General features: G+C 37.5%; 1 protein-coding gene across 1 annotated transcript; it reads left to right on the top strand.

Moving 5' to 3' along the window:
• Positions 1-95: 95 nt before the first annotated feature.
• MAIP1 (matrix AAA peptidase interacting protein 1) lies at positions 96-11040 on the top strand. The gene is made up of 5 exons (XM_010991948.3): positions 96-690; positions 4188-4259; positions 4676-4802; positions 6046-6193; positions 7905-11040. Exons 1-5 carry the CDS (start codon positions 241-243, stop codon positions 7981-7983), a joined length of 876 nt encoding a protein of 291 aa, XP_010990250.1. The 5' UTR covers positions 96-240; the 3' UTR covers positions 7984-11040.
• Positions 11041-11359: the final 319 nt, after the last annotated feature.

Genomic DNA, 11359 nt, shown 5'->3' with positions numbered 1-11359 from the left:
ACGACCCGGAGAGAAAAGGTCCGTGAGGACGGCGGAGTCGGCGAGAGCAGCCAGTTCCCAGCGCGGGGCTGGGGCCGGCGGGCCTGTGCCGGAGAGCGGGGATGGGGCGGACCCACCAGAGGTGGCAGCAACAAGCTAGCTTGCCTCTCCAGCCTCTTTCTCCGAATCCCGCTGAAGCGGTTTCCCACCGACTTTCTTTTCCTGCTGCGCAGGTAAGCACAGGGGTGAAAGGTCACAAAAATGGCGCAGGCCGTCTGTATTTTACCCCGGTTGCTACTCTCTCGGCCTCTGTTTGGCTTGGCCGCACGCCTCCGGACTCCCGGTTCGGCCGAGCTGAGGCCGCCGTTGCCTGGACTTTGCTGCTTCTGCTGCCGCCGCCTCGGCTCCGGAGCGGCCCTATTTCCTCGAGTCTCTTGGGCCTCGGCGGCCTTGACGCTGCCTGTTCGCGGTCCCGGGCGTCCCCTGCTCAACCCTCCGGGACTCATCGCAGCCCTCCCTGCTTTCCCTTCCTGCCTTCGGCGAACCTATAGCACTGAGGAGCAACCCCAGCAGCGCCAGAAAACAAAGATGATCATTCTGGGGTTCTCCAACCCCATCAACTGGGTTCGGACTCGAATTTACGCCTTCCTTATCTGGGCCTATTTCGACCAAGAGTTCAGCATCGCAGAATTCTCCGAGGGAGCGAAGCAGGTTTGTTTATTTCCTTGTGGATAATCAGTCAGCCTCTTGTGCATTCAACTTACACGCAACAGTGTTTAGAGGTGAGGTTTCCACTGGGTCTCAAGTTATAAATTTGGGTAGTGACCCAGACACAGAGCCCTCCGACCACTTCCTCACTTAAATTGAGCTTTTGCTTATGTTTGCACTGGCGGCAAGGAATAGGGATTTGATTTGAGTTTCCAGGGTGAAGTCCCTTAATTATGCTTTATGCTCTCTACAGGTTTTGAATCAGATAGAACAGAACAAAGCCTGTTCCTGCCACTTAAAAGCTGTACGGCTTTATTTTTTCTGAATGTGATTTTCTGCAAAATGAAGAGGATAATATTGTTTGAATGCTGATATTGATATATTTACTCCTGTTTTTTTCCCCAGATTATTTCTATAAACACAGCCATTTATATTTATTATGTGATCTCTCAGTTATAAATTAACTGTTTCAGCTTTATATACTCAGTGTCAATATTAACTCCTGCTTTCTGCTTTCCTGAGTCAACTCTTGACTGATTTATGTTTTTATTAAAAAAAAATTAAAAAGCAAAGGGCAAGCTTGATCAATAGCATCATTAGGGATAAACCTCTGCTCATATCAGTTCTCAAAATCTTTTGTCCATGGAGAGGTGAATGGGCAGGATGCTACTGTTCTCCACAATTCCTCCTGATGACCTGAGATCTTGTTTACCTTGTGCTCATTTATGTGTCAATAAGGAATGGAAACCATCTCCCACCAATGACAGGGATCAGGCCTAAGTCCCTACTTCCTCTAAACACAGAGAAGCATGGGGACACTTTCAGTCACTCTCTGATCCAAGTGGTCCTGGCTGTTGGCTATTTTAGCACCTTTCCTTGCTATTAAGTAGTCTCTTCACCCCTTCATCAGCCAGTTTGTATGCAGTTTTGCTTCATTTAAGTCAATTTTTGTGCATTTAACCATTCTGATTTCCATAAGGAATGTTGGATCATCCATGACAAATATTTAGTAATTCCATTAAGCCAGTGGTTACTTAATGGACCTTTCAGATCAAGCAAGTCAGTTTTTCAGCAACTAAGATTTGAAAAGACATGGCCCAAAAACCTTCTCCCTTCTCAATCTCATAAGGCAACTGTACCTTCCTTTACGTAGGTATAAATTCTAGGGCTTGGGAATAATCTGGTACAAAAACATTGGCTAGCTTATCTACTTTCATGGGCTCAACTTGCCCTTTCTCCATAGGTTAACCTCCCAGCAATAAGATGTTATCTTGGGTTGTGAATATCTAATTATCGATGAGATCATGCGCATTAAGATTTTTCTTTTTTTAATCATAGAATATGAAAACAAAAAGGCACCTAGGGTTCATCATTCTAGTCTAATTCTCCTTCACAGATGATAAAATCGAGTTCCAAAAAGGTGAAACAATTGGCCCAAGGATGCATAGCTAGCAAGTGCTGGGGTGCATTATCCTGTGACCCTCTCTACAAGCAGTCTTGTTCCTCCAGAGTCACTAGAAATTGAAATGGTTAAGTACAATCTAGGCAAGCTTTTTTTAAAAATGATTTTTTAATTGAAGTATAGTTGATGTACAATATTATATATATAAGTTACAGACACACTATATAGTGGTTTATAATTTTTAAAGATTATACTCCATTTATAATTATTACAAAATATTGGCTATATTCCCTGTGTTATACAGTGTATCCTTGAAGAGTATTTTATACCAATCTAGGCAAGCTTTTATTCATCAAGTGAGCCAGAGAAATAGGTAGTCCAATGATATACAATCCTTAAACAGCTTTATTTTCTCTACAGACTCTCCTTTCCATTGTTACGTACATATGATATCTTCTGTATTACTACCATCAAACCACACTAAACATACACTGTTTGTTTTCCTATGTCTTGCCAGCACATTTTGGCCTTTTCTATGAAAGCGAGGGCTATTTCCTAGAAGCCTGTTTAGGTTAGACAATCTTACATCATCAAAGCCTTATCAGGGCAGCCTCCTAAGGGTTCATTACTACCTTATAGGATAGTTTGCTCGGGTGTGATCTTCTTTGGCCACACAAACTACAGTCTCATGGTTGGGTTTCAACATGTTAGTTACTGTCTTTGTTTCTTTTTATCAAGTATCACCCGTCATCCACATACAAAAGCTTACTAAAATATCTAGTGTCTCTGAACCCTGAGGGCCTCTGAAGTGTTTGCAAAGAATTGAATCCTTGAATCCATTTGGAAATGCACTTTTTCTCAAAATGCAGCGCCATCATTGTACTAGTTTGCTAGGGCTGCCACAACAAAGTACCTCAGTCTGGGTGGCTTACACCACAGAACTTTATTTTCTCACAGTTCTGGAGGCTAGAAGTCCAAGAACAAGGTGTTGGCAGGCTGTTTCTCTGAGACCTCTCTCCTTTGTAAATGACTGCCTTCTTGCTGTGTCCTCATGTGTATTTTTTCTCTCTACATGTGTGCCCCTGGTGTCTCTTTGTGTGTCCAAATCCCCCCTTTTAAGGACACTCGTCAGACTGGATTAGGGCCCACACTTATTTGACTTAATCACTTCTTTAAAGGCCGTGTCTCCAAATTTAGTTACATTTTCAGGTGCTGGAAGATAGGGCTTCAACATATAAATTTGGAGAAACACAATTCAGCTCGTAACAGTTATACAGTATTATCTCTCTGACATCCTGTGCATTCTCTTTCTCTCGCCAGTTCTTCAAATTTCATCTTGGATGTTACTTCCTTGAGGAAGCCCACTCTGGTCCTCCCTGATGGCATAAGTGCTCACTTATATGCTCCCAAATCATCCTATTCTTATCCCTATCATAATTCTTGAACTTGTCATTTTACTCCCCTCTCCCATCCCCTGGAACACAGGTAGAGTTTTATGCACAGTTCCATTCCTCATTGCTAGGAATGTGGAGGATTGCAGCTGCTTCCCTCTGCTTTAAAATGGGATCTCATACTTCAAAGTTGGGATCTACAGTCTTAGACTGTGCAAACTTGTTATCTTTTCTCCCCCTTTCCCATATCTGCCTTACCCATCTTAATGAGGCTCAGCTGCAACCCAGATCTCCAGACTCCCAGCACCATCTAGGTTGTGCTACTTCCCAGCTACTGTGTGTTCATGATCAAGAGGGGGTCATGTAACAGTCACGATGGCCATTACTTCATCATTATTTTAAGAGGAAATATATAGAAGATTTTTTATTGAGGACCTAGTATGTATACCACACATTATCTTTTCCCAGGTCCTTACAGTGGATACATTGTTAGCAACCTGTTCATTTACTGTGGTACATGTGGGAAGGCCATATGAGAAAAGAAAAGTCAGTCAACTTAGGAGTCATGCCTAATATCCATATCTTAGTGTTTGACATTATTTATTGCCTTTATCATAAAATAGTCTTTGTTACTATTAAGTATGAGCATTGTATGTTGTATGGTATTTTGAAATAATAATCACTACCCACCCCCACTGTTTTTTTAGGCTTTTGCTTATGTGTCCAGGTTGCTGTCACAGTGTAAATTTGATCTGTTGGAAGAACTTGTGGCCAAAGAGGTAAAGTATACTTTTAATTTTCCTTTAAAAATAAATGTAGTATTCTCTTGAAGTAGAATGATATACATTGTCTTTATTTATGTTTAAAAATAGTATGTGTGCCATCAGCCAAAGTAGAGTCCCTGTATCTTGCCTTTTGGGTACTCGGGGTCATATAAAAGTATAGAATGACTTGCTCCTTAAGGCATAAGTGAGTAAATGTGACGTCTCTCTGTTCTTACAAAGAATGTTCTGTTAGGAATTGTCTAGTTGAATAATTAGATGCTTTTCAGCTTTGCTTTCAAAGATGAATAAATATGGTACTAAATTTAAAAATAGTTTTAGAAAAATTCATTCAGTGAAGAATTCATTTCACTTTTTGAAAAGTTTTTTGAAAATTCAGCAGGTGAACTATGGTTTGCTCTTTCCATACTTAGGCGCTACAGGTATTGAAAGAAAAGGTTACTTCATTACCTGACAACCATAAAAATGCCCTTGCTGCTGACATAGATGAAATTGTATACACATCAACAGGAGACATCTCTATTTACTACGATGAGAAAGGTAATGCTGGAGCTGAGTCAGCTTTAAATGATCCACGATTGTCCAGACAAGCTAAACTAGTGAATAATCATGGAATAGTGGGGTTTTGTTGGTACACGTGGATATTTATAGAACTTCAGAGAAAATAACATATTCATCCTTTAAAGTTCTAGCTCTGGAAGATTTGAGAAAGGATAATAGTTTCTTATGCCTCTCTGTCTAGAACTTTTCCTTAATAATGTTTAATTCACAGAAGAAAATGCTGTCACTAGTTAATGAAAATTGTCTAGAACCAGCTATTCCCATGTCTCAAACTGAAAATACTTGTTTCAGATTTCCTATCTTAAAGGAAACAATTGAGCACTTTGAGTGTCCAGCTGTGTGTTAAATAGGAATAAAGAGTAAAAGAAAAAGTAAATAATGTTAGCTAAAGACTGTTTTGACAGTAACATTAATTCAGAACTCCCAAGTTGGATTTATGTGGAGACAATGAAAATAGTTGAAAGGAACTTTAGCATTTACCTAGTTCTTCTCCTTGTCCTGTTTTCCCAATAGCATTCCTAAAAACGTACTGACTTACTTATTCCTTCTACAAATATTTACCAGACGCACAGGAAATCTAGCCTTTGCTTACACACTTGCCAAGGCAGTTCTGCTAGAGGACTCTTAATAGTGAAAAAAAATTTCGCACACTTGTTAATTTGAAACATTTATAAAGGTACTTTTAATGATAAATATTTTCTTCTTTCCTAATATTTCAAATTGCATCTCAGCACCACAGGTATTACCTGATTTTTGCACAGGGCACTGTCATAACCGCCAGGTGCAGCAGAGTGAATCAGAGTAGAAGTCTTTCTTTTATAGGCAATTGGGGTTAAGTTAATTACTTAGCAAAAAATGTGTTCCTCCCCACCATCTTGTTTTTGCTTTGACAATAGATACCTGTTATCATAATTTTAGAAAAATGCCACAAATTAAAAATAATCCATGTAGTACCCTCAGTCAATAGTACATGCTTAGTGAAAAGTAGTTGGTATTACTGCAGTGCAGAAAGGAGGGCAAATATGTCATAAACCCCAAGAGAAATTTCTAAAAAAAGAACAAAAAATGTGTCAATACAGGTGTCTTAAGTTAGACTAGAATAAGCACAACATTTGATCTGTAACAACTGTATACATACTGCCAATTGCTGGTTTCGTTTTGCATATATGGATGATAGATGATTGTGATTTGTGTTTGTATGTGTGTATGTTTTTTCTCTAAGGAAGGAAGTTTGTTAACATCCTGATGTGCTTTTGGTATCTAACCAGTGCCAACATCCCCAGTGAAACTATAAGCGGAGCCAGTGTTTTCCAGGTTAAGTTGGGGAATCAGAACGTGGAAACTAAACAGCTTCTTAGTGCAAGCTATGAGTAAGTCTAATCACGTTTCGTTGTCTCCTTTCTCTAGAAAATAGAAAGTAGTATGAAGGTATGAAAACTAAAGGGAGCTTTAGGAAGAAAAGGATTGAAATTTGACAAGTTATTTATGAAGAGAGAAAGTCTTAAAGACATACTGGCCACGAAACAGGAGTGTTCAGAAATTAGGAAGAGGTAATATTGCTGAATTTAATTAAACGGTGTTTCAGCTGTCTTTGCTACATTATAAACCCTCTGCAAAACTTGGTAGCTTCAAACAGCCTGCTATTCCACTGCTCAGGAATTTTGGAAAGATTCACCTGTGGGATTTTCTCTGTTCTTCCTGGTATCAACTGGGGTGGCAGGAGCCAGGGGATTCTTTTCCACAGTGGATTCTTTTTCACTCACTCAGGCAGCTCCATGGTGCTCCTTGGCTTCTCCATACAAAACATCTCATTCTCCAAGGGCCTCTCTTCGTCGCTTGGGCTTGTGATAGTCTCAGGCTAGTCACATGTTTAGATGGTGGTTGGCTTCCAAGAGGCAGAAGACAGAAGATGCTAGACTGATAAAAGACTATGTGCAGGGTTGGAACATCATTTCTGCCATGGTTTGCTGGTCCAAGCAGACACAGGCACAAGATCTGCACATTGAAAGGGTGCGGAGAGACACCACCTCTTCATGGGGCAACAGCAAGGTCACACTGCAGAGGAGCACGTAGGATGGGAGATGTAGTCATGGCCACCTTTGGAATATAAAATCTGCCATAATTGGTACATAGACCATCCACTTACTAGACTTGTATTGGCTATCTCCTGTTTACCAAGTACTCTGGTAGGGGTTCAGATACAGAATTAAAGAGTTCCTGCCTAATTATTTAAAAGAGGCACTATAGTGTATTATTATGCTAATAAAATTTGAAACAGTGAACAAGTCAAACAAGTCAGTGGAGACATAGTTTAATATTTTTTTAAAAGGGAGTACTATTATGTCACCAAAGTTATACAAGTTTGCTTTAAAATAATGAACAAATCCCAAAAATGACCTAAGAAAGAAAATATATTCTGTTCACTAAGATAAAGGGAATTATATCTTCATTTTTTCATTTTCTTGAAGTAAAGGCTCTTTCTTTTTTTTTTTGTTTTGAATTTTGCTTTATTTGTAATTACCCAAAATATTCTATATGTTTAAATACTTATTTGATTTTAATCTACTGAATTGTCTCTTTTTTAAGACATCATCTAGAACACTAATCAACACTAACCTTTGGTTCTTCTGACGTTCCCTGCTAAGATCATGGGCAGCTCGTGAACACTGTTTTCAAGGTTGATCTTAGTGCAAGCTCTGCACCTAATCACATAAACCAACTTCCATGGAAGTGCTGTTTTTGTCACCATAGTCCAGTTTATCTCTCCTCACATTAGACCTATGTTATAGCTAGTATTTAACAACAGAATAACATCCAGGTTTCTCTCAAGGACTGGCAGATGTTGAAGTGTAGATCAGTCCATTAGAAATACTTATTTTAGTTGAGAATGCACATGTAATTTTGTGGGGATATTTTTTGTGATCAAGTTGGTAGATTAAACTTTTGTTTTGGTATTTATTTACTATTTACCATTAGCCTTTTGCTAAAAACTGCCTCTAATATATACTTGCAAATTATATAATTATCCAGGACGTGCTTGGACTGATAAAAGATTCACATTATTTGTAACTTTTTCCCTAGATTTCAGAGGGAGTTTACACAAGGAGTAAAGCCTGACTGGACCATTGCACGGATTGAACACCCAAAGTTATTAGAATAAACTTTCTTGGAAAAATCAGCTTATTGGATTTTCAGCAGTTACTATGAAAAACTGAGGAAGAAAAATGTTTGGATCAGTTGCTCTTCCCTTAATCAAGTCTGTGGATTACTTTTGTATTATTTTGAAATACTCCTTATAGTAAGTTGGCATGATACAATAAAGCATTTTCCACAGATCATTATCACCTTTTATAGAAGAGGTCAAAGTTAAAAAATGACAACAGCTTATCATTGGTGTCATTCAGTATCATTTCTAATGTTACATGATATGTATATACACACAAACTAATTTTATAGACAGTAAAGAAGGTATTGGAAAAGACTATACATTTCTAAATTAATAATCCTTAAACATTTTATTTGTGGTTAATACATTTATACCAATAATCACATATGTGTAAGGTTTATTTTTAAAAATCACTGCTGCTATTTGATTACCTCTTTGGTCACTAGCTGGATGAGAAGGAATGGATGGAATTTAGCAGATAGGTCACTGCAGAACTAAGGATCAGTGAACTTGAAGCTTATTAAAGCACAGAGAGAAAAAAGTAGAGCAGTGTCTCAGCCCCCTGTGGAGTAACTTCAAGTCTTCTAACATACTTGTATTTGAACTCCTAGAAGCTGGGATGGGAGACAAAAACAATGTAAGAAATAATGTCTGAAAATTTTCCTAATTGATGAAAACTATAAACCCACAGATTTTTAAGAAATTTCAAGAAATTCAACAAGCAAGCAAGGTAACACACAAAGATAACTTCACCAAGGTGCATCATAATCAAATTGTTGAAAACTAGAGAAAATGAGAAAAGCAGCTGGAGGAAAAAAAGACACATTCCAAACAGAGAGTGAATGTATTTCTTTTCTCAAACTGCAAGTGAGTGGCCTTGGCATGACATTTTTAAAGTGCTGAAAGAAATAACCCTGCTGACCTAGAATTCTATATTCAGCAAAAATATCCTTCAGAAAAGGTGAGAAAGACTCTTTCAGACAAGGAAAAGATAAGAAGATTTGTTGCCAGTAGACATATTTTGTAAGAAATTTTAGGGTCAGTGGGAATAGAGTTCAACAATTAACCCATGCATATTGGACAGTGGATTTTTCACAATGGTGCCATAGTTATTCAACGAGGAAAGAAAGTGTTTTTAACACATGGATAATTATATATTCAAGTAGGAAATAACCTCAACTCTTGCCTCACACCACACATAATTGTACTGCAAAATTATTAGGTTACAAAGTGGATCACAGACTTAATAGAAACTAATACTCTAGAAATTCTAGAAGGAAGCATAGAAGTTGTATCTTGGACTAGAGAAAGATTTCTTAGGAAACAGCATGAATTGTGAAAAAAGATTTATAAATTGGAATTTATTAAAATTAGTACTTTTGCACTTTGAAAGGCAGCAACAAGAAAATGAAGAGCTAAATCACAGATTGAGAGAAAATACTTGTAATACATATATTTGACAAAGGACCTATATCTAGAAATGCTTATAGCTCAATAATGAAGTTAATGCAATAAATATTAGGGAAGCGATTTGAATAGATTCTTCATAAAAATGTTCAAATTGTTAATACATAAAAAGATGCTCAACACCCTTAGTCAATAGAAAAATATAAACCATGGAGATACCACTGCAACCCCACTTGAATGCCTTAAATAATAACTGCCAGTCCCAAACGATATTGAAGGTACAGAGCAACTGGAACCCTTACACATTGTTAATAATAATGCAAAATAGTGCAGAGATTCAGAAGATACTCTGACAGATTCTTACAAACATAACATAGGACCTAGCAGTTCTCTTACTAGATACTTACCCAAGAGAAGTGAAAACACATCTCTACAAAGTGTATGAGAATGTTTGTAGCAGCTTTTTCCTTAATGACTACAAACTGGAAGAACCCTAAATGTTCATCAGTGGATGAATGGATAGATGAGTGACATAGCCAGACACAAAAGACTACTTACTATATAGTTCGATTTCTGTAAAATTCTAGAAAAGTTAAAACATGTTCATTGCAGCATTATTTACAACAGCCTAGATCCAGAAACAACCTAAATGTTCATCAGTGGATGAATGGATAGAGATGTGATACACATATGTGTGTGTATACACATAGAACCTTGAGGACCTTGAGGGCACTATGCTAAGTGAAATAAGTCAGAGAAAGAAATACCGTATCATCTCACTTATGTGGAATCTAAAAAACAAAAATGGCTCATAGAGCTCATAGGTAGAATAGACTGGTGGTTGCTGGGCATGAGGAAGGGATGGGTAAGTGGGTCAAAAGGTACAAACTTCCAGTTATAAAATAATTAAGTCCTAGGAGAGTAATGTACAGCATGGTGAATAGTAATACTGTATTGCATATTTGGAAGTTGCTAAGAGAGTAGATCTTAAAAGCCCTTGTCACCAGAAAAAAAGTTGTTTTTAACTATAGTGATGGATGTTTAGTAGACTTATTGTGGTGATCATTCCACGATGTATGCAAGTATTGAATCATGAATAATATGTTATATATGTCAATTATACCTCAAAAAAAAAAGTTAGAACTTTTCTATAGTGACAGTAAATCAGTAGTTTCCTGGGGGTAATAGTAGAGGAGGGGGGTTTGACTGCAAAGATGTATGAAGATTTTGGGGGTGATGAAAATTGTATACTATACCTTGACTGCGGTGAGATTACTTTATACAGCTATCACAACTCATCAAACTGTGGACTTAAAATGGGTGCATTTTATTATATGTAAATTAGTGTATTTATGCAAATTATACCTAAATAAAGTTTGCTAAAATGGTCAGCAAGAAAAGTAAGTTGCGGAAAAATAAGCTCAGATGATTAAATTTTTACAAAGTATAAAAAAGTTAATTTGTGTTTCATCTAATCTTAGATGAAACAGCTAATGGAGCAATAAGGCCCTTACTACTAGAAAGAAAAACATGCAGCCAGTTCAGCTCACTTGCTATCAGGTGTTAAGATGCATCTCCATTCAATGATTTTAAAATGGGTGGGAAATGTGTGGCTTAGAAACAATAAAATACAGTATGATTGTATGTCTATCTTTAAAGTCTTCTATTAATTTATCTTTACTTCCTTTACAATTTTGAATCTTTGTTCAGTTATCCTTAAGGGAAAAACTGTATGTCCCTATGTAGTGTGTGTCATGTGTGTATTTTTTTTTTCTTTTTCAAAGCCATTTTGTTTATTTGTGCACAATCGGGTTCTTTAAATTTCTTCCCGTTGTTTCCCATCCTGCTACTTTTAACCATTCTTTCCTTTTGAGAGGCTAGCAGTTAAGCAAGCTAACTGTATAAATTAGATAGCCCAGGACAACGCAAATCTAACAAAATCTCAAATTCTATACCCAAATAT

Source organism: Camelus dromedarius, chromosome 4 (genome assembly GCF_036321535.1).
Source record: "Camelus dromedarius isolate mCamDro1 chromosome 4, mCamDro1.pat, whole genome shotgun sequence".
Taxonomy (NCBI): domain Eukaryota; kingdom Metazoa; phylum Chordata; class Mammalia; order Artiodactyla; family Camelidae; genus Camelus; species Camelus dromedarius.
Note: the sequence above shows the minus strand (reverse complement) of the source record. Positions and strands in the feature narration are given on the sequence as shown.

Bases quoted from the DNA above. Each gene is read 5' to 3' on its own strand.
- MAIP1 (XM_010991948.3), top strand. From the start codon at position 241: ATGGCGCAGGCCGTCTGTATTTTACCCCGGTTGCTACTCTCTCGGCCT. The intron at 691-4,187 runs GTTTGTTTATTT...CTGTTTTTTTAG, and splicing joins TCTCCGAGGGAGCGAAGCAG to GCTTTTGCTTATGTGTCCAG. The intron at 4,260-4,675 runs GTAAAGTATACT...TTCCATACTTAG, and splicing joins AAGAACTTGTGGCCAAAGAG to GCGCTACAGGTATTGAAAGA.